At 42.1% G+C, this 24163-nt stretch overlaps 1 protein-coding gene across 8 annotated transcripts in view; it reads right to left on the bottom strand.

The window, feature by feature from the left end:
• Window positions 1–24163, bottom strand: part of SPATA13 (spermatogenesis associated 13) — a 351835-nt gene that overhangs the window by 48969 nt on the left and 278703 nt on the right. For 7 of the 8 annotated variants that reach the window (XM_087436291.1, XM_087436296.1, XM_087436295.1 and 4 more), the window contains 2 exons: window positions 5736–6101; window positions 3805–3949 (listed from right to left, as the gene is read on the bottom strand). In XM_087436291.1, the coding sequence (XP_087292417.1) occupies window positions 3805–3949; window positions 5736–6101 (511 nt within the window). The remainder of the gene's footprint in view (window positions 1–3804; window positions 3950–5735; window positions 6102–24163) is intronic. The other variant, XM_087436294.1, reaches the window with a different exon arrangement.

Below are 24163 nucleotides of genomic sequence, written 5' to 3'. Positions count from 1 at the left end.
AAAATGAAGTTATGAGGCAGCTTGGGGACACATCTTGAAGTTGCGATGCTGTCCTGGATGGGGTATGTGACTGACATAATGATGTTCACCCATAGCCAAAATATATGGGTCTGGAAACAAAGGGTAAACACAGGGGCTGCTTCTTATGATTCCTTAAAAATATATTTGCAAAATATTCTCTTCCCATCCAGTAACTCTGCTCTGTCAAAACTGAATGTATTCCTCCAAGAGAGAAGTACTTCCACTGGGATTCACAGCCCTGGCCCCACTGAGTTAGAACCAAGGCTAGCCATTTTAGCCTCCTTGGGTACTGAGAAAATGAGCACTCAAGGAAGACATGGATGTCTTTTATGGTCACTGTTGCCATCGTTTTTCAACTGGACTCACGCAATAACCTTCAAATCAGTTTTTCTTCCTCTGCCTTTTCTCCCACAAACCGTCCTTCCTCTCTGAGATACAAATCAGGGCATAAATTCTCCCTATCCTGAGACTTTGACTCTTGAATGAGTAACAGAAGGACAGGAGGGTTAGTTGGCCTTCACTCATTCCCAGGGGTGGCACTATGGCCAGTCTTCCTGCTACATGCCTTCCTTGGCTCCTTCCATGTGGTTCCTTGGCTCCCAGGGCCAACCCTGACCGCCATCCATTTCCTAGGCTGGTTTCCTAGCCATTCCATCAATTTTGGGAACACCTGACGCCCTTCCAATAAATTCTTTTTACTTAAGCTAGTCAGAGTTAGTTTTTGTTGCTTCTCAACAAAAGAACACTAACATCGACACAAAACAAAACACTTACAGAAAGCACAGAAATAAGCTATTTATGTGTGCATAGGGTTGGAAGAGAAATCATCTATATTCCTACCACCCTAACCACACTACCTTCATTTCTGCATATTCTTGTTAAATCTTTGACCATATGTGTACATGTTGTATATGGTTGCAATCATGGTATACATTATGGGTGGAATTGTGTGCCCCCAAAAGATGCAGAAATCCTAACCCCTAGTACCAGTGAATGAATTTGGAAATAAGGTCTTAGTAGATGATCAAGTTAAGATGAGATCATTAGGGTGGGCCCTAATTCAATACGACATGGAGAACATCAAGTGAAGATGAAGACAGAGATAAGGGCAATACATCTACATGCCAAGGCACACGGGCCCTGAAGCTAGGAGAGAGCCTGACAGAGGGAACCAACCCTGCCAACACCTTCACCTGACTTCCAGAACTGAGAAGATAAATTTCTGTTGTTTAAGTCACCCAGTTTGCGGTACTTAGTTATGGCAGCCCTAGCAAACTAATACAGGACACATATGATTTTATTTCCTACTTTTTTCTCACTTTAAAACTACAGCAGTCACTTTTCATGTTGTTACATGGTTTTCCTAATTATGTTATAAACTGTTTGAAAGTAGCTGACAAAATATAACACTCCAACTCACCAGTCCACTGTGCCCAGAGAACGACATTGCTTCAACTTCTGTGCTATCACAAATAATGTTGTGAAGAACATCTTGTGTGTGTAAGCTTTTTTCTCCTTTTGGATAACTTTCTCAGAATACATCACCAGAAGCTCATGACTGATCCGAGAGAATGAACATTAGACTGGTGGCTAAACTGCTTTGCAGAAGGATGACAATGAATTTACTTTGTCACCAAGGGTATACAAGAGCATGAGTTTTGAATTCTGAATAGAAAGAATGTTGACAGATAGTACAGTGAAGGAAGGAAATTCTAGGCAGAGGGAGCAGAGGGAATGTGAAAGCCTGGAGCTGTGAAGGGATGCTGAACAGTAAGCTCTGGCAGGAGAAGTGAGAGAAACACTTGGAAGGTTAGACTGGGGCTTCAAAAAAACCTGTAAACTCATTCAAGGAGCTGGGACTTTATTCCACTGATGATGGGGAAAGTTTGCAAGGAAATAACAAAGTAAGAGTTGAACATGAACAATAAGTCTGACCAGAGAGTGTAGGAAAGCCTGGCCGGAGGACGTGATGGGGGAGGGGCAGCCGTGAGAGTAGGGTCAAGGAGCCTGAGAGGCAGGTGACCCTGAGGACAAACAGATGGGACCCAGTGACTCCAAAGGTGAGGGTGCAATGATTCCAAGGCGTCCAGCCTGCTCAGCTGAGAGGACGACAAAGGCAGGAGATGGCCCAAATTTCCTCAACGTCTAGCTGCCATCTAATTTCTCTCTCTTTTCACCCTGTTTGACGGAAGAGTCTAACCTTGATTCCTCCTGATATATGTGACATGAGTTAGAAACCAAGACAAAATAAGTAGGGGTGGTAACATGTTCTCACGACGCACCAACTCTCTGACCTCCTCCCACTTCATATGGCCCTCCCAGGACATTCTCCAACAATTTCTGTGTCAGAACCCATCAGTGACCTTGCCACCATTCTTGGTCACCAGTCTTCACCCTCTGTCTTTAAAGATTTTATTTATTTATTTTTCCCCCCAAAGCCCCAGTAGATAGTTGTGTGTCATAGCTGCACATCCTTCTAGTTGCTGTATGTGGGACGCGGCCTCAGCATGGCCGGAGAAGCAGCGCGTCGGTGCGCGCCCGGGATCCGAACCCGGGTCGCCAGCAGTGGAGCGCGCTCACTTAACCACCAAGCCACGGGGCCGGCCCTTCACCCTCTGTCTTTAGAACGCCTCCCCTGACCAGTGAGGCCACACCGACTTGCTCTCTTTCCCTTCTCCAACCCATTCTGTTTCCCCTCCTCCTCTCTCTTGAAGAAGTCTCTTGAAACTACACTATTTAAATCTCACCTCTTCTTATGGCTTCTGTCACCACCATCATGCCCACACCTGGAGTTAGCGGCAGTGCTGGAATCAGAAGCCAGGCCTCCTAACTCCCAGTTCATCACTCTCACACTCACTACACGATATTCGTTTTTAAAAGTAAGACAGTAAACCCAGCAACTGAAGCTATAATCATTAATAGTCAGCTGCAATTCTTTACAGTCAGTATAGCTCTGTGTTAAAAACATGGGCCATGGTATTGAAAATTCTATTTGACTGTAGATTCAAACCTCATTTCTGCCACTTCCGGGGTGAGTGACTCAAGGGCAGTTCAGCTATTTATACCTGGGCTTTCTCATCCATAAAATGAGGATAATAATAGTATCCACCACAGCATGTGGTTAGGACCATACACCAGAGCACACAGGACGACGGTGTCTGCCACACGGCAAGTGCTCAGTCGATGTGAGCTCTTATTATCCTCGTCTAGTGTGTGCCCGGCCATGCCATTATCCAACCAGCTGACTGGCAGTGACATGAACATTAGTGTAGGGAAAGATTTTCTTTGTTAGGAATTTATAAGTCATTCCCAAACATGTGGTATTAATTCAAATCAACAAGCATTTATTGGGTAAGTACTATGATAGCATATTAACTACTACATTAAACTTGTTTTTGGTGTTCCAAACAGTATTGGTAAATCTCAAACCTCCAGAAAGAGCTTTGAAAAGGTTAAGGCAAATCCCTGGGACTCCATTCGTAATCAGATCTCCACCCGTAGAAATTTAGGTACAGACACTATGAGAAGAGCAAGCTTCTCAACTTAGGATCACTGTGATGACGCAGAGCACCCACCCTGGACAGCTGAAGACGAACCCAAGCCTGCAAGAGTAGCTCCTGGGATGAGCCTTCCTCAGTACCAGGCAAACAACACCTTGGCCAAGACAGGCAGGAAGGCGCACAACCGACTGGGCACCTCGGCTTAACTAGAAAGTCAAATCAAGGATTCCAGGCAGTTTCTGGAAGGAGAGACCCCCGACCAGGGAGGGCCCGTGAGACTCACTGTTGGATGCTCTCATCTGCCGCCGGCGTCCCACGCGGTCCAGCCCAATGGGTGTGCTCTGGGAAAAGGTGAGCGGCCGGAATCGGGCCGAAACCGCTTTGTAAGGTGGCACCTGGTGAGTGGGCACGGGCGGCCTGGCTGCCGGCTACAAAAGGAAAGCAAATGGCTGTGAGAAGGTGCCAGGAAGTGGCAGCTCCTGCAAGCTCTTCACACACACAGCTGCGAGGAGCTCGGCACTCTCACCTCAAAGCTACTCACAGATGGGAAATGGTCTCTCCAACTCATGTCAAAAGCTTCAGGCTGCACCAAGGCTCAACTGCAATTAATTCCTCTAAAATCTTAAAAAGCCAGTATCAACTCAATGGCTCTTACCTCCCAGCATCACATTCCATCTTATTTGTCAGTGACATACCAATAGGTAACACTCTAAAAGCAAAGCGACCAAGAAGAGGAGAAGCCGATGTAGGAAGTGGTGGCTTTCTCACCAGAGGCAGGGTCAGAAGGGTAGGGAGACGTGTCCCAGCAGCAGCCTCCAGAGGAAGCAAGGGCAGCACCACAGACCACGGCCCGGGTGACACCACGGCCTGGCACTGCTCGGGCCTCCTTTTACTCATCCACACGCAGACACCAAGTAAGTGTTTGTGGAATACAAGCCTTGTTTACCTAAACTAACACCACATTGGGCTTTGTTTAAAAGAAGAGTTGCGTTTCCACAAATCTCCCCGGGTTCTCTTTAGCATCATCTATATGCTCTTTTGATTTTCCATATTAACTGTCCCTCTAACTGCATCGAAGGCCATGTTGGTTCACGCTTTTCTTAGGTTTTCGTAGTATTTTTCCCCCCAACTCCCTAAATGAGCTACAGTGCAGGAAGTTCCCTTACTGCACTCTTTTCTGATGCTCTGGACTGAAGTAATTTCTAAGTGCTTTAGAGCGTCCCTATGCTGTGTTTCAAGATAGAATAGATTACAGCTTGCTCTAGTTGAGAATTATTTCCTAGCACGTATAGCATCTTAACACAACAAAATGTTCGTGGTGTTCTTCAACTTAACTTGGTTTTACCTTAAGAATTCAATTCAGTTTAATTCAATTATGCAAGAGGTTTTTGAGTGCTTGCTATAAACAAGGCACTGTGCTGGGCTCTACAGAGAGAATGGAAACATAAAATCCAATACCAATATAGAATTTCCCTTTTAAGAGAATTTTATGGGTTATTTATGATATCAGCTAGCAAGTTTAAAAAATGCAATGGGGCACTTACTCATACACTGTTTTGTGAACCCTTGACCATGGCTGGGTATTAGTCTCACCAAATCATATAAACTCCTCCTGAACAGGCCTTCATTTAAATGTTTGTATCCTCAAAGTGCTCTTTGGGCAAGTGATAAATACGTGTTGAATTACTAAAATATACTAAGGCAATAATATTATTAAGATGTTAATCTACTGTCAAAGCAGTTGCAAAGCTGCAACTCCAATGTAAAGAGTAAGAAAATGATAGAAAACAATTATTTCCTTATCTCCTAAAAAATTGATTTCTTCTTTATTTTCTTCTTATCTTTACATTTTAACAACGGGGGACACTTTCTCTGTCGAGAATTTCTTCTTGCAGAAGGCTCACTAAATATGCACTGCTACTTTCCCCTCATTCAAATCTCAGATGATTTAGAACAAACAGCAAACTAGTGTCACATATAACTCGAGACACCAGGAAAGGCAGAAGATTAGTAAGAAGCATCCAAACGTCAGACGGTTAGTTTTAATTCATGCGTGTTTTCAGACAAAGTCAGGAAGAAAGGCTGGAGCAGATGACGCCATCCTGGAGGCAGAGAGGAGAAAGGAAAGCAGGCCTCTGTTTAGTTTGCAGCAGAGAACAAAGGCCGGGAAGCTGGAGGGCTCTCTGGCTTTGGGAGAAGCACATCAGGTCTTACTTGGGCTAGAAGATTCTCTATTTCCTCTGCCTGGCTGTTCCCATAGAGGCTGACCCCACCTATCACAGAGATGGGGCGTCTTCTCCGGCTTCCTTTGGGGCAGCCTACGGCAGGGTTCCGGTCTGCAGGGTCCGTGGAGGCCATGCGTGGCTGGTGGTCACCGTCCACAATGTCCTCTTTCTGGGGGTCTACAGCAATTGAGTCTTCAGGAATAGACAAACTTCGGCTGGCCAACTGGCCATAATCGGAGAGCGGTCGAGGCCTTGACCTTCTCCCAGAACCCCATCTCCTCCTGGTGATCCTCTGAGCCTCAGTCCTTTCTTCCTCCTGTGATGAGCCCCGCCTCCAGGATTCCTCAGTAACAACCTTTTCAAATGCGAACAAGTTAGATGAGGGCCAATATCCAGGAAGGTATTAAAAAAGAACAAGTATACATTCCCTCCCACCTTCCTCAGCCCTGCCCCAAGGCTTTCTTGATTTACTTGTTTATTTTAAAAGTTATTTGTATAATAGAGAGACATAACTGAAATGTGGATTAAAATAGGCAAATCTATCTTTAATTGGTGACTGAATTAAAACCATAATTTAAATCGCGATGTTTGGTGACCAATGATGAGCTATGATAAAAGATATTAAGAAAATCAGCACTATGTGAGTTAATAGAAAGAACTTTTAACTATGGTAGGTGTCACCAAATACACATAACAATAGCGTGGAGGAAATGCAGGCCTGCCAGTAGAAGAAATGAATGTGCAATGCTATTGTTGCTACTCTAAGGTATGTTCTTTCAATAATGTTTAAAAATAGAAGGTGCTTTAAGAAGTCTGGGCTCTTAGGGTCTGACATTCAATGACTCAACTTAAGTTCTGATGGAGAGAGCACTGAACTAGGATTCAAAGAACTAGATCAGGCTATTAACCAGCTGTGAGCTTGGACAAATCACAACTAACCTTTCAAGATCTCAGATTTCAGACTAGACAATCCCACAGCTGGAGAGTCTATGATCCTAAATTAGGCAATACTTTCTAATTTTTCAAATAACTTTCTCTAGGAAAAAACCCAGGAAGTTTGGAAATGGGCAGACTTATGTTGCAGTCAGGCTGGGCCACTAGCTAGCTCGGTAACCTCACGCAAGTTACTGAACTTCTGTGGGTTTAGTTCTCCAAGCATTCCCTGGGGAATAATACGTCCTTGTGAGGATGAAATCCAACAATAGGAAGTAAGATAGCCCTTATCAGCCATGGTTAATTATTGCTCTTAAAAAGCAGTGCCATAGAATAACCTCCCCTGGTTCAGGGGTCAGCACTGCCTAGAGATAACCTCCATCTCAGCAGACCCCCAAGTCTGGGCCCAGGGGAGGGCTGTTGCAGAGCTCCACCGGAGGGAGCAGAGAGAGGGATCAGCAAAAGTATGCAGCAGACACAAGTCCGTGCCTGTGAGCCAGGCCTGGGTGCCTTCCGTTCCTCCATCCCTATAGATTATTTAAAAATAAAAGAACAATAAAAACAGAAGTGGGCACAGGGAGGACAACTACAATAATCAGACAAGAGTCATGTGACTGCAGGGCAGGGAGAGCAGGCCATGTAGCCCTGGGCAACCCAGCCCCACCATGAGGACGGACTGGCCCAACAAGTCCCACCTCTTGCCAATCAGTGACAACTGAGATCCGAAATGCAAGTCCCATAATTTCCAACCTGATGTGCCTGAAGGTTCCTTAAGATCATATACTACGACAAATCTGATGAAGAGCAAAGGAAACAGGAAGGGATTTACAGATACTCCACTCCATCCCACTCCAGCCCATCATTTTTCAAATCAAGAAAGCTGAGACCTAGAGAATCGAAGTGACTTGCCCAGGGCCACACAGCCAATTAGCAGCAGCCGAGACACTGAAATGTGGGCCTCAGAATTTCTGTTCCCATAACACCAGAAAATTTCCCCACGATACCAAGTGACCTCTGCTCAAAAGAAAATGGGTTCTAGCTGTCACTACTTAGCTCTCTGTCTACTGATTCTTTTTTTTTTTTTTTGTGAGGAAGATCAGCCCTGAGCTAACATCCATGCCAATCCTCCTCTTTTTGCTGAGTAAGACTGGCCCTGAGCTAACATCCATGCCGATCTTGCTCCACTTTATGTGGGACGCCGCCACAGCATGGCCTGACAAGCGGTGGGTGGGTGTGCTGCCAGGATCCGAACCCGGGCCGCCAGCAGCAGAGAGCATGCACTTAACCGCTAAGCCACGGGGCCGGCCCCTGTCTACTCATTCTCACTGCCTGGAATGCTATCTTTAATTCAAGTCACCACTGAAGGCGTCCAGAACACACCATTGTGGCACAAAAACTGTTTTGAGCTGAAGGCATTTAAGAATAGGCTTTTTTTCTGAACTCCCTTTTCTGCCTGAAAGCAGAGCCTCCCAAAAGAACTCAGTTATCATAAATCCGCTCCCTTGGGATAGGATTCTCTGCCTTCCAACCAGGGAAGACTGACATGTCACCCCAGAGGAGAAGCCCTCACCTAAACAGACATTGTCATAAAACTCATCTCTCCCATCTCTTCTTCTACAGGCCCATTTATTTTCCCTGAAAGTCACCCATTTTCCCATGAGTGCCCTTCTCCACCTCCCCTTCCCCTATAAAGATGGTATATAAGCCCCCAATTCTAACCACTGCCTCCAGTCACATTTTTCTGTGAACTCCCACTTACATGAATAAAAATCTGTCTTTTGTCCAAAAAGTTAACCTAAGAGGGTAGAGGCAAAGTGATAAAACTTCCTCTCTGACACCACCATGATAGAAATCATGGAAAAGTTAATATTATTTTTTGTATTACGTATGAAAAACAGACTATTATAGATCGTTTTACTAAATCAAATGGCACAGACAACTTAAGCACACAATGAGAATAAACCCATTTACATTATCACTCTGTGATCAAAAGATTCAGAAACAACGTGTCAGAAAAACAGAAGTACAACGGAATTACAGGCAAAGAGTAGTCTGGTCACAATCTACGTGCAGTTTTTGTTTTTTTTCCCCTGCACTTATGCAAGATGCAGCCTGCTTTTCCTAACTGATCGCGAAAAGAAAATAAGGAAACAGGTTTAGGAAAACAAGCAGTTGTCTCAGTTGTTCAAGCAACAAATCCTCCTGAGACCAAAGCCAGTCCAGGAAGTGACGGAGGGTGGTGAGGAAGGTGCGCAAAGCGGGAGACGGCGCAGGACGGCTCCTTGAACACACTGTGCTTCCACGTCGGCTCCCGTTCCGCGCAGGGGGCATGGACAACCCACTGTAATCCCACTTTAAGTATTTACACACTCCCACTGAAGATATAAAAGGAGAAAACACCCCCTTAGTGGTACCGAATGTTCTGGGAATTGCAAAAATTCCAGAATAATATATAAGAATGAAATGTCCATTTTACTCGTGGCAACAGTACAGAAGGCGGGAGGGAGGGGCGTAAAATCCCTCAGATTTAAGCTCACATTCAAACAGTTATGCTTAACCAGAGAGACTTACATTCCTTGTGAAACAAATTTGAACTCTGACGCATATTCTAAAACTGAATCTTCTTTTAGCAAAGTTTACGAACTTCCGAAATACGACCTAGGTTCCTTCCAGGGAACGGAGTCTGTGATTACACCTGGAAATACAAACACCCAGCACCAACAAACAACACTCTCCAACCAGCCGACACCTACCCCGGACTCTGCTACAGGCAGCGGCGGCCCACAGACACACTGAAGGAACACGCAGTTGACCACGTCCATGCTCTGGGACTCTCTCCTGCCTTTGCAGCACTGCAGTGGTCTAAGGGGCCGAGCCTGAGCTCTGCCCAGTCCCGCTTCTTCTCACCATCCAGCAGCCTGAACTTCACATCACTCAGGCCTCTCTCGGCTTGAATGGCCAATTCACACCCAAGTCGTAAACTTTGTAAACGGACTTGTCAGTGGAGTGGCTGCCCTTTTACCTCTTGCTTCTCAGCACAGTTTTAAGTACTTTCCCATTCAGGGCTCCCACATTTTTTCTTCCTATACAAGATTCCTTTCTTTACTTTTCAAAAGTAAAAAAGCCAAGACAGATCTTATTACCTCCAGTTAGATACTTCAAAACATTTTTTGAAACCACAGTGCGAGTAAATTATTAACCTGAGGATAAAAGAAAGATTGGCACAAAAAACCCAATGTCACACATATCCATTCAGAGGCTTGGTTTAAAGTAAGCGTATAGGGTGCAGTACCAAGTGCTGGGGGTGGAACTGTGTCCCTCTAAAAGATATATTGAGGTCCTAACCCCCAGCACCTGGGAATGCGACCTTAATTGGAAACACGGTGTCTCTGGACGTAATCGAGTCGAGATGAAGTGATACTGGATTAAGCCCTAAGCCAATGGCTAGCGTGCCCAGAAGAAGAGGGAATTTGGACATAAAAAAACAGAGGGGGCGTCACGTGAGGACAGAGGCAAAGATCAGAGTGATGTGTTGGTAAGCCAAGGAGCCCCAAGGATTGCTGCCCCACCAGAGCTGGAGGAGGCCAGAACAGACTGTCCCCCAGGCCTCAGAGGGAGCGCGGCCCCGCCACACCCGATGTCAGACTTCAGGCCTCTACAAAGAGAATAAATGCCTGCTGTTTTGAGCCACCCAGTTTGTGGTCATTTGTTATAGCAGCCCTGGGAAACTAACACAGCAAGGTAATTCAGAAGAAAATATTATAGGCAAGGAAATTAAGATGGTTTGTGAAGACTGGGGGAAAAAAAAAAACTAAAGCAAAGAGAATTTACCCTGGACAAGCCAAAGGTGTTCTGAAGATGCATATTAACACAAAAAGCAAGCCTCCCAGTTTTCCCAGTTATCAGAGTCCTGGATACGGCAGGGAATTCAGGTATAGCCACCAAGCTGGAGGTGAGAAGGGAAAACATCCTGACAATTAATGTTGCAGAGGACTGCAGTCATGACAGTAATGAAAGCTGTGGTTTCTGAATGCCTAGGACATGCCAGAACTATACCAGGCACATATTGCCTTATTTAATCTTCACAACCACCCTCTGAGGTAGGTACTACTTGCCACATTTTACTGATTACAACATTGGGGCTAAAATAAATAAATTACTTGCTCACGTCAATAGAGCCAGAAAGGGGAGGGGCCCATTGTTCACCCAGTCTGTCTGATTTCAAAATCTCTCTCGTTTCCGCTCTGCATAGCATCCTTGGCGTATACTTTTACAGAAGGAAAACAGAACTCTGTAGGTTTTCCTGCCCTTGGCTGTAGAGTTGCTTGGAGGAAGGGGAGAAGGCATGGCAGTTATGAGAGGTCTGATAACAGTGCTGGGGACCCAGAGACCCCTTCTTAGAATCATGTTTTTAAGGGCATAAAATAAAATAGATGGGATTATAAAGGAAACTGATTATTTTGAAATACAATTGTCAAAATAGTAACAGAACTGTGAAATAATAATATATGTAACACATGAATTAAGAGGACTAGTGATAGGTCTAACACTGTCACACTTCCGAAGTACTGATGAGGATGAGAGCGATTTTAGGATATCAAAAACCTGTAGTGTGATGTGAAAAAGATCTGTGATTCCTACGGTGACAAGATCACAGGTGCTGCTACCACCACTCTGGTTTGATGCCTACATTCATAACGGAAGGAAATGCTACATTTTAGCTAGAGGACAGTGAAAATAAAAATAAAACCCCACTTCCTGATTTCTGTCCATGGAGCCCTTGGAGGAACGCAGGTTAAAAGCTGCCAGATTAGATAATATTACTTAAGAGTAGTCTACAGTACCAGCGGTGTGCTCCAACTCCAGAAAATGAAATTTTAGGCCTTATATATTATAAAATCAAAATAATAGCATCTCACTATTCAGAGCTACACATCATTACCTAATTTCCCCTAAATGAAAATTAATGTGTCTTAATAAAAAAGACCCTGCATAGTTCTTTTTTAGCATGGGAGTTAGATTATAGAGTCCTTAGAATGAGATCATGTTGTAAATATACGTCTAGGATTTTAAAGGAGGGAGGCAACTCTTAAGAGTCCAGATCAACTACCATATTTTGAGGAGTTGAATGCAAGAACGAGGAAATATTTACATATTTAGAAATAGAAAAGTTTGAGCCCTAATGACATTTTTTCCCTTTTTTTGGTTACTTTTAACACTAACAGGATAATACTTTACATTTACTTAAAAATCTTTTTTTCAGTTTTGTTGAGACATAATTGACATACAGCACTATATAAGTTTAAGGTGTATAACACAATGACTTGACTTACATGTATTGTGAAATGATTACCACAGTAGGTTTAGTTAACATCCATCATCTCATATAGATACACATACACAAAAAAAAGGAAAAAAATGTTTTTTTTTCCCTTGTGATGAGAACTTTTAGGAAATACTCTTAGCAACCTTCAAAAATACCGTACAGCAGTGTTGACTGTAGTCATCATGTTATACATTACATCCCCAGTACTCATTTATCTTATAACTAGAAGTCTGTACCTATAAATCTTAAATTTTCATCAACTTGCTTTAACATCTACCTAAAACTGTATTTTCAGACAAGTAAAGAAGACATTATTGTACCCATTTTAGAGATGAGAAGCCAGTCACAGAGAAGGCAATGGATTTCATGAAGGGCCACATGAGAGAGGGCAGGCACTTCATCTAATTTCATCTTTGCAAGGCCAGCACTAGACATGAGCCCCATTTGCAGCTGTAGGTAAGAAAAATGCCAAATAGTTTTATGGTTTACAGCAAAAACCCTTAGCAGCAACTTCCCCAAATCCTAGACCGTGTGATGTTGCTCCACAGAAGCCTCCGTGTGCTTGTCGCTCCCACGTGCCTCCACTTCTGGTCATGCTGCTCTTTGCTATCTTCTCCGGCGTCTGCAGTCTTCACTCTCAGTGCACACATACGCACATCTTTCTCTGACTCTTCCTCTATGGTGTTCTCCTCCCACAGCCCGTATCTTTCTTACCTTCATTCTTTTTCCCTGTTCTGTTCCATTCTCTTCTCATTGCCTGGAACTTTTTCCTTAACCGTTCATACATGGAACTCAAATAGAGTTGGTTTTGTTTCATTTACCAAATCATATTGAGTTTCTTGTCCTTAATTTTTAGAACAAGTAGTGGAATAATCTTCCTCTTTCCCAAGTTGCCATCTCTTTTATAGTCCTTAATGGTGTGTGTGTGTGGGGGGGATCATCCTCATCTAACGAGAGGCGCACCAGAAAGAGACCTCCCACCACCCAGGTGTTCTAATTCTCCTTCCCCTAACTCTTTCAGGAGTTCGTGTATCTTTTCCTACAACACTCAGGCTAGGTAAGGAACAAACAACATGGGGGGGTGGGGTGGCACTTTAACAGCAAAATCGCCCCAGTTAAGGAGGAGAGGAGAGGGGCAGCCATTGACTTAGTTCTGAAATAAATAAATGACAAGATAAATAACTAACGACCACATTAAAATGGTGCCTGTTCAGACTGGCTCAACCCCACCCTTCACATCTCCTCTAGTTCAGGGACCATCTCGTGAAGGGACAGACACCATTGTCAACTTGTCCCTCCCCTTCTCAGGCCCCGGATTTGGACTGAGCCTGGATCTGGACAGGGCCTGAGCAAGAAACAAATGGGAAAGTACTGGGTTATTCCTTCCATGGCTTTTTCACAGGCAAAAGTAACTATTAATGATAGGATATGCTCTTACTAATGTGCTGCCTCTCTGCTTTAAGAGGTAAGGTTTTAAACTATAAGAATCTTCAGTGGTTGTTGAGATTCCAACAGCAAATGAAACGCAAATGACTAACCAAAAGCTGTTCTGATTATTATGGAATGGGATTACACATGCATCAATAATTTTTATGTAACTTATAAAAGTTCGAAAAAAAGAAAAGAAAAGAAACTATGATACTCTGGAAAGCTGTGGCCTTGTCCCTTGGGTTCAGGCCCTTTGTTTAAAATATGTGAACAATTCATGCTTCTTACCCCACTTTTAGTAAAAGGAGAGTGCAGCGGTGACATTAGATAGCTCGGATGTCCTTGCACGTGTAAACCGACGACAAAATATGCTTAAAACACAGTGTGTGCGCCTATGGCCTTTGTAATTTGTTTTACAGGCAGAATAGATAATCTATTAAAGTGCAAATATTGAAGCTCATGAGAACACTTAATTTAATACTGTTAGCCCAGTTCTATGAGCATAAAGAAACACTTAATAAAAACCATGCAAGGTTTCCTCCCTTGGCCTTCGTAATAATCATTCACGGGAATTCCATTCTCTGGGCTTAACTAAAAACCCAACCAACCATTCTACCATCTCAAAGTCAACAGCAACACACGCTGAGCTGACGCTCAGGTAGGGAAAAGTAATAGAATTGTAGGTCGTATGTTTTATGCCTGGACTCATGAAGAGTAAAGAGACAGTTTAAAACCATCATATTATGAAATAAATTTACCTAATGATTCCACCTTAAAATGTATTTTATCTCTGATAAAATACCACCCGAACACAAACTGACTGTGATTCTCTTTCCCCCATTATCAACAATCCTGTGTTGAGGGTTTCCTGTTTAGTCTCAGACACATGAGGAACAAGATAATGGATCGTTTCCAACACATAAGTTCCCGCTGTTGGCGACAGAATGTAAAAGGAAAGATTTAGGACTTACAAAAAATATCTTTTCTATATTTCTGTTTAAGCTTGAAGCCTTACTATATTGGAAGGAGAAAGTAGCTTGGGAAAGATGACGAGAAGGCAATCAATAGTGATTGGGAAGTTGGAAAAAAGACCTCAGAAGAGTCAGAGAAAGTAATGACCACAACTCATTTGGATTCTTTCAGCAATATTCACTGATGATAAATAGATTGTGTCATTCCCCATTTAAACTGTAAGGGTCCAGCCAATGGACATAATCAAGTAATCACTGACCCTAAATTAGATCTGCTATTCATCAAGAACACTTCAGTAAGAGCCACTCGGACTGTCTGCATAGGGACAATCACAAAGGTAAGGCAAGACAAACAGATGGCACCAGTGGTGTTTTCTTTTTTATTTCCATCGAGGGATATGAGAATCTAGGGTGTACTGCTGCAAAATGTCTTGAATATGTTTAATGAAAACTTGGCAGTAAGAGAGTTACAGATGAATAATTTATACCACAAAAAGTGTAACAATATAAAAGCCAAATATACAATGGAACCTTGCTATAAATAAATATACAAAAACTTGTATATTAGGGAATAGGGCTATAATACTTTATCTTAGTCACAACTGTATTTAAGGCTCCAGCCTGTGGCACCAACCTATTAGAAATGGCAGAGCTCTGGCCCTGGAGTCACACCACTTCTACTGCCCAAGGGGGCTTTCCTTCCTGTGCCATCAGGTGAAGTGCCAAAAGAAGCTGCCAGAAAGGGGACTGAAGCCCCTTAGCTGAGCTACCTAGCCCATTCCAAGCAGCCAAAAACCCATCTAAAAAATCAAGAACAAGGACTCTGATTTGGGTGGGGACCAAGAGAGGTAGGAAGGAGCCCAGGTTCACTGGCAAGAGCACTAGACGTGGAGTCAAAGAGAAAATGAAATGGAAATTGATCACATGACTATGACACCAGCATTTGAAATACGGCCTTTATCGATCACATCTCACTTAATTTTAAAACCCTGGGCAGTAGATACTTATAAATTCTGTTTTATAGATATGAAAGATTAAAAGATTCCACCAAAGATCAGAAACTAGCAAGTGGTTGGGATCTAAGTCCGTATACCAGACCCCAAAGCAGATGCTGCTTCTGGGCCTCCTTCCCCTTTTTGAGACCTGGCTCTAGGCCCAGCTCTGCCACTCACCAGCTGTGTGACTTGGGAGGGTCCTCTAACCTTTTCAGGCCTCGTTTTCCTCCTCTTTTAAAGCAAATCCAAAAATGCTGACCTACTTCACAGGGTGGCTGTGAGAAATGCAACAGTCGTGTGAAGAACCCTTATTAACTGAAAAAGCATCACATAAATGTGAGAGATTACTACTGATACTTTATTTATAAAAGACGATTACATTTTTAAAGTTCCCAAATGAGTTGGTAAAATGCTAGTTCCAGCAGCGGGTTGAGCAATCGCTACTCACACTTCTCAACATATTTTAAACCAAATGCTTTATTTCACCATTTCTTGCTTGAAAAGTTTTAATTTCATTCTTTTTGCCAAAGGGAATTTTTGTTTGTATTCTGCAGAAATTCATATCCAATTGATAATAAAGTTAAATGAAAAAAATAGGATTATAAGCTATCTTTAACTTTTTCAGGAATGCCTCTCTTTCCTAAATCAAGAGTTTCTGGGGTAGATCTGGAAGAGAAATGCCCAAGCCTGAAACACAGGATACTTAATACCTAGAGGATCCTCAGCCTGGAGGGCGGATCTCAAACTTTAGTGTGGCAAAAATAATTTCCCTGGGGAGTGTGTTAAAAGTCCAGATTACTGGGTCTGGATCCTAGTGGTTCCAATTCAGTAGCTTCAGGTGGGGCTCAGGAATCTGCACCTTTAGCTCACAACCTGAGTGGTCTTCATTCCAAACTTTGAGAAACTCCAGCTAGAAGACTGGAAGTAACTTGTGAAGTTTAACTGTTCTGTATTGAAGTGTCTGACAAAAGGCAGCAATTTTAATGTTAACAATGAATATGATAAAAGCTAACATTCATTGAATTTACTATGTTCCAGGCACTGTGTTAAGTATCTTATATGCATTATTTCATTTAATCCTGGTAAGTACTATTATCTCCATTTTTAAAGAAATTGAAGCTTAAGGAGGTCAAGTGTCTTTCTTAAGGACATACAGCTGGTTAGTAGTAAAACTAGGATTTGACCAGGCAGCCCTACTACAAAGCCCAACTACTTTATACCACAGAGCCTCCCGACCATTCAGCAAGGTTGGCATCGATGGCTGGCACCCGCGTGGATGCAGGTTTCCTAGGAAGTCACCAGCTGTGAGACCTCTTTCCTCTCCAACCCAGCTGAGCCCCCTCCACCATTCCTGCACCAACAGTGACTCCCGGAAGTCCTCCCCTTAGCTTCACTATGATCATTCCAAAGGAACGGAGCATTCCAAATTGTACTTTTGTCCCCAGACTGTCAGTGGTAGGAGAAACATAGGTAACATCCAGCATATACAGTGACATATGGCAATCTGTACTGATGGCCTTGCCAATTAAACCTACGGCATTCCTCCGATTATCGTGGCAGATACATCCAAATGAACACGCGTCACCAAGACAACTGGAGAGTAACTCCCAACTCGGATTCTCTCTGATCTTAATTATTACAAGAAAGCTGAAGATGAGAAAAACAGAACAGGGGAAAAACATATATACTGTCATCAGCTTCTTAATCATCAAGGTAAAATTTCTCCCAAAGAATGACACTACTTTTCTGTATTTTATAACTTCAGTAAGGTCTTATTATGTCTTTGTTATCCACAAATTAAAACAGGCATTAAATAGGAGAAAATATTAAAACTTTGATAAATACACTATGATATTGGCTCATATTATTTCATTTAAGTATTTCATATACTTTAGAAAAATTAAAATGCATAGCATTAATATGATACAGTATATCACTTATACTTGATTACAAATGGTTATTATGGTAATTTCTATAAAAACTAGGCTCTTGCTCAGGTACATAGGTACGGTTCTCCCTCTCCTCACCTTGTTCTTAACAGGAGAATCCCATCTGATGACACTTCACTAGAGAGAAACTGTTCTAGAAATGAGACACTGTCAAGTTCAAGAATTACGTGTATGTTATTGTTTTCTTTAGATTTTACATTTTTAGAAATAATTTTAGAAGCAGCCTTTTAACTTTATAAAGTTCCCTAGCCTGTCAAACATTGAGCACCCATTCAGAAATACTTTGAAACTTTCCACTGGGAAAATAATATATGTTTATGTAATGACAAGCATAAACCTTTTCAGAGCAAGCAGTAACTTCTTTAGAAAAGAGTGAGGTAGAGGGGCCGGCCCCATGGCGCAGTGGTTAAGTGTGCACGCTCCGCTGCTGGCGGCCTGGGGTTCACAGGTTCGGATCCCGGGTGCGCACCGACGCACCGCTTGTCAAGCCATGCTGTGGCAGCGTCCCATATAAAGTAGAGGAAGATGGGCACGGATGTTAGCCCAGGGCCAGTCTTCCTCAGCAAAAAGAGGAGGATTGGCAACAGATGTTAGCTCAGGGCTAATCTTCCTCACAAAACAAACAAAACAAAAGAAAAGAAAAGAGTGAGGTAGAAAATATTGACCCAATTGTTAAAGTAAAAAGCCACTTTCACATTTAGACTCACAACCTGCATTTTTATGATTTAATAATATTTTTGCAAGAGATCTTTTTTCTCTTTAGGAATTCTCCTGCAAAAAGGAAAATAAATAAATAAATAATCCAAAAACACCCTAGGAGAAACTAAACATAAGCTAGCACAAAGATGACTAATAGAAAGCACATTAATTCTTCTCACAACACACGAAAGTGCACGTCATGGGGGGAAATATCTGTTGAATGAATGTCCGTCCCAGGACCGCTACTTAGGGAATATTATAAAACACGGAGAGTATAGCAGATATCCCTGTAACAAAATGTCAAATTCATTAGAAAAATATTTTTTAAAAGCACAAATAATATCATATTTTAAAATAATCTTTCTAACTGCAATTGCAATTCTTGTGATTCAAATTCTAGAGTTTCTTTGTCAGAGAAAATGGAGAACCCAGTGCAGTGTGGGGGAACTTACATTCTCTGTAGTGTAAAAACTGTGGGCAGTTCCACAAAGGGAGGTGGGATAACTGGATGTCCATGTACAAAAAATGAACCTAGACCTTCCTCACAGTATACACAAAATCAACTAAACATGCAGCATATACCTAAACATAAGATCTAAACTGTAAAATTTCCGGAAGACAAGATAGGAGAAAATCTTTGTGATCTTGGGATAGGCAATAAGATTTCCTAGATCTAACACCAAAAGCACAATCCCTAAAAGAAAAAAATTGGTAATAGGATTTTCATCAAAACTAGAAACTTGCGCTCTTCAAAAGATACCATTAAGAAAACAAAAAGTCAATCATGAGACTGTGAGAAAATATTTGCAAATCATATATCTGATAAAGGACTTGTATCCAGAATATATAAAGAAATCTTATTGTTCAACAAGACAAAAAATGCAATAAAATTATGAGCAAAAGAGTTGAACAGACAGTTCACCAAATAAGATACATGAATGACTAACAAACACATGAAAAGAGGCTCATCATCATTAGTCATTAGGGAAATGCTAATTAAAATCAAAATGAGATACCACCATATACCCACTTGGATGCTAGAATCCAGAGCACTGACAATACCAAGTACTGACAAGGATGCAAAGAAACTGGAACCGTCACACATTGCTGGTGGGAATCGACAAGAGGACAACCGTTTTAGAAAACAGCGCGGCAGTTCTTCAAACGGTTAAACACATAATGACCATATGACCCAGAAATTAACCTCCTAGTTATCTACTCAAGAGAATGGAAACCTAAGTCCAGACGAGACTTGTACATAAGTGTTCATAGCAGCGTTATTCGTAATAGCCGAAAAGTCGGAAACAACTCAAATAGCTATCAACTGATAAATGGATAAACAAAATGTGGGATATCCATACACTGAGCATTATTTGGCCGTAAAAATAAATGAAGTACTGATATGGACTACAACATGATGAACCCTGGAAACAATATGCTAGGTCAAAGAAGCCAAACACAAAAAAACATACATTACATGATCCCATTTCTATGAAGTGCCCAGAAAGGTAAAATCTCTAGACACAAAAAGTAGATCAGGTGCTGGGGATGGAGCTGGGAGTGACTGCAATGGGCATGAGGTTTCTTTCTGGGGTGATGGAAATGCTTTAAAATTAGATAGTGGTGATGGCTGCACAACTCCATAAATTTACTAAAAGTCATTTAATTACTCACTTAAAAAAAAGTATAAAGAAGAAAGCAGATCAGTAGTTGTCTAGGTCTTTAGTGGGAGCAGGAATTGATCACAAAAGGGCATGGTGAAACTTTTTGGGGTAATGGAAGTGTTCTATAACTTGACTGTGGTGGTAGCCGCACAACTCTATAGAATTCCTAAGAATCATCAAACTGTGTACTTATAATTGGTAAAATTTTACGTTATGCAAATTATACCTCAATAAAACTCCTTAAAAATCTTGGGCAGACTTTTAAGGTCACTACATTTACTTGTACATATGCAACCTCATCTTTCTGGTTCTAGGAATGGCTCTGTGAAATAGCTGTGGATAATTTCTAACCTCCGGGAGAATTGTTTAAATCTCTCAACTAGCTATTTGAGTAACCTAAAAAGTAACGTCTGAGCAATCTACAAAGAGTCAAAATTATGTAATGTATCTGTATCTTTGATTAAATCAAACAAAAACCAGAACCTTGGCGCTATCATGATGTATGAAGTGTCCCTCATCATCATAAAACTCCAGAATTTGTAGTTCACATTGAAAATAGGCCCGAACATAGCCCTTGTTCACCTGCTGGATTATTCCAGTACTAGAAGGTGGAGGGAGGCTTCATTTTAGTGACAATGTACCTTTCGGTGCCACAAAAATCCCCTCTTTTCTCTTTCTGAGGCAGGAACAAAAATGCAAATGGTGATTCTGGGGATGGGGCCAGTGGAGAGGCGAGAGAGCTACCATCACCACTTACAGGGACTGGAGAACCATGCACGGAGTGCCATGGCAAGTCGACCCCAGGGGGCAACAAGAATTTGTATTCTACAGAACTAATGTCCCCCAGTCAAGCACTCAAATCGTTTTCACTTTATAAAAATGTATAGTGCAATGAGTGTTCAAGTAAACCGAGGCTCAGAAAAGGAAAGCGATTTCCCACAAGGTGCCGTCACGTTAGCAGAAGGGCTAGGATAATGACCTAAATTCAGCCCTAGTCCACTGTTTTTGTGGCTTGTTTGATTATTGATCCCAACACAACAGTTTCCTCCCAATCGCCCCGTCATCTGACTTCTCTCTCCCCCAAAACATTCAAATGCTAATTAAAAATATAAACTGCAAAATCATTTTGGAGCCCATTCTCTTCTCTCCATTTCCATAGTCTTAGTATAGATCTCATCACCTCTGGACTAGACTATTGAGGAACACCACCTCTCCCGAGGGCCACCCCCATCCCAGCCCTCTCCATGTAGCTGGTCCCCCTCTGCAGCCCCTGGCAGAACACCTCTCCGGCTTCCTACGCCTGCAGGGCAAAGTCCAAACTCTGTAGGTCCTAGCAAGGACCTTCCTAATTACGTGCAGACCTATCTCTCCAACCTAATCTCCCAGTTCTCCACCCAACCACCCTGCACAGAAGTTATGGTGAGCAATTTCCAGTTCCCTGAGCACAACAGATTAGCCTTTGTGGACACTTACTCTATGCAAAGCTTGGTGCTAAGTGCTCTACACGCACTCCCTCATTAACCTTCACAACAACCCTATGTGGTGGGTAGGTACTCTTACTATGAGCAGTTTACAAGGGAGGAAAATGAAGCTCAGAGAACTCCTCTGGCTGACTCTGTCCACAGTACTTGCCTCCTCTCCTGCTCTTCCAGTGGGCCTGGAAGGCCCTGCCGCTCCTCCTTGACTGCTGCCCCATGTGTCCCCCATCCTACTCTTCTTCAAGACCCTAGTCAATTGTCCCTCCTCAATTATGTCACCCTTCACCCAGAGTTAACAATTCTGTCTTTGGTGCTCCCATGAGGAATGAGGAATTGGGTACATTCCTCATTAGAAACACTTATCACACTATATCATAATTATTTGTAAACATTCCAGTCTACCAGTTGGACTGTGAATCCATGAGAATAAGCTTTTTTTTTTTTTAACTCTTTCTTGTGTATGTCTGACATACAGCAGGCAGGCAATAAACAAATGATAAGGCACGTTTATAATGTGTTTCATTCACTCCTGTTCCTTCCTCACATATTCTATTTCCACCCCCACATTTCAGAGCCTTATTACCTCTCAGCTCTCTTTGGTAATAAATTTCTGATAGCTTTCCCTCTGGTCACCTTTCTTTCCAATTCTCTTCTTTACCAATGGTGGATTAACTTCTCTAAAACCCAGTTCTGAACCTGGCTCTTCTCTATTCAAAAATATCCATGACTCTGCATGCTTACCAAGTAATGTACAGATTCTTTACTCTGGAATTCAGGAGTGTCCATGGTCTGGACTTAATGACTTCATCTTAACTTGGATCATCCCCCCACACCAAACCAAATTATGTTACTTCCTGTTCTCTCAAATCACATAACACCTCTGTACATCTGACCACTGAAATACTCTGCTTTCCTCTCTATAACTACCTGTAGAAATCTCATCTTCTTCACAGCAGACTCAATCACCCTTATCCAGCCTTCCTTGACTGGATACATGAGTAAGAACTACAACTCTTCTGAAATCCCACAGCATGATGGTTTTACCTCTTTTGTGGGATTTAATCCTTTCTGCATAGCTCGATTATGATTTAGATACATGCTAACTCATCTATAACCTCTGTACATCACCGATTATTCCTTATAGAGCTACCCCTAACTGAGCGTCTTACACCTGGTAGGTGCTCAACAAAGTTGCTTTGGTGCATTACTGAATGAACATATAGATTTCGCAATCCTCCACAAGACTGTAACACTGTGGCACGTCAAAAACCAGTTTTGGGAAAACCAGCCTAAGTCTTAGGATGCCAGGTCAATCTAGGATGGAAAAATCATCTAAATGGACAGTGAACATCCCACAGTGACAGCCAGAGTTAAACACCAGGCTAAGTGTTCAATATTATTAACTAATAATTTCCTTGGTTCTTAGAAACGTCTAAGGCAGACAAAGCTATTCCACTGTCTTCCCTTGAGAAGACTGAGGCCAAGTGAACGTCAACAGTGTGCCCAGTGGTAGGTGTCTTTTAATCGTCAGAGCCAGGAACCCAACCAGACTAGAAACACTTACCCAAAGAATAAAGCTCACTGTAAAGGAGTTACAATGGATTCTCATCATTTAAAAGAGCCCCATCTAAGGCATATTTCGACACTATGCAGTCTACACTGCATGACTAAGGACAGGGTCCCTTTCCTAGTGACCTAATTCAGCCAAAGGAGTTATTGTGTGACTTGGTGGGAAAACAAGCAGTAACACTTTAAATCCCTGTACCTATACATTTATAAGGGAACAGATAGCACTGTCGACAAGCGTTAATGCTAAACTGCATTTTCAGTTATTCTTTTTGTGTTGGGTGAGGAAGATTGGCCCTGAGCTAACATCTGTGCCAATCTTCCTCTATTTTGTATGTGGGATGCCGCCTCAGCATGGTTTGATGAGCGCTATGTAGGTCTGCACACAGGATGATCTGAACCTGCGAACTCCGGGCTGTCAAAGTAGAGCGGGCGAACCTAACCCTACACCACCGGCCAGGCCCTAAACTGCATTTTAAACTCAGTAACAATTTTAGAGCCTCCACCATTCAACAGACGGTTGTTCTTACAACAAAGTTTACCACTAGGTGGCAGGAGTGTATCATTAATGAGGTGATTTTTCTACAGTGCTGTGTAAATCAAGGTAGCTTGGCATTTTCCCAACTCTTCGTCACTGTAATACACAATCTTGTTAAACTGTTGCAGTTTTTCAAAGATTATTTTGTCACTTTTAGAGTGGTATGTTACAAATAAACGATTCTAAATCTAAAAAAATTATTCTCAGTTATTGAAAATTGCATTATATTTATTTTAAATATCATAATATATACAGATTTCAACTTTTTTCTACATCAACCTTTTTATATTCAACAATAACCACAGCTTAAACTAGCTTTAAACATATAAGTAGAACCGTACTATCAACGAATCAAAAAATATACTGTACATTACAATATAGTAAAGACAAATTTAATTTTGTGTAATACTATATAATAGACAAAAACTGCTTTGGACCTATGAAAGTTGGAATTCTTGCATTTTGCAAGGTTTTTTTTTGTTTGTTTTTGTTTTTGTGAGGAAGATGGGCCCTGAGCTAACATCTGCCAATCCTCCTGTTTTTTTTTTTGCTGAGGAAGACTGGCCCTGGGCTAACATCTATGCCCATCTTCCTCCACTTTATATGGGATGCCGCCACAGCATGGCTTGACAAGCAGTGCGTTGGTGCGCGCCCAGGATCTGAACCGGCGAACCCCAGGCCACCGCAGTGGAACGCACACACTTAACTGCTTGCACCACTGGGCCAGCCCCTGCAAGGTTTTTTGTTTGTTTGTTTTGTTTCATTTTGTATTTCATTTCTGAATGTCAAAATAAAAGAGGTTTCAGGTTAATTTTACAAGCACTTCTCTGCAATTAACATTGAAGATTACCAATATATAAAATGCAAATT

This window comes from Ceratotherium simum, chromosome 10 (genome assembly GCF_057802395.1).
Source record: "Ceratotherium simum simum isolate JZ-2026a chromosome 10, ASM5780239v1, whole genome shotgun sequence".
In the NCBI taxonomy this organism is placed as follows: Eukaryota; Metazoa; Chordata; class Mammalia; order Perissodactyla; family Rhinocerotidae; genus Ceratotherium; species Ceratotherium simum.
Note: the sequence above shows the minus strand (reverse complement) of the source record. Positions and strands in the feature narration are given on the sequence as shown.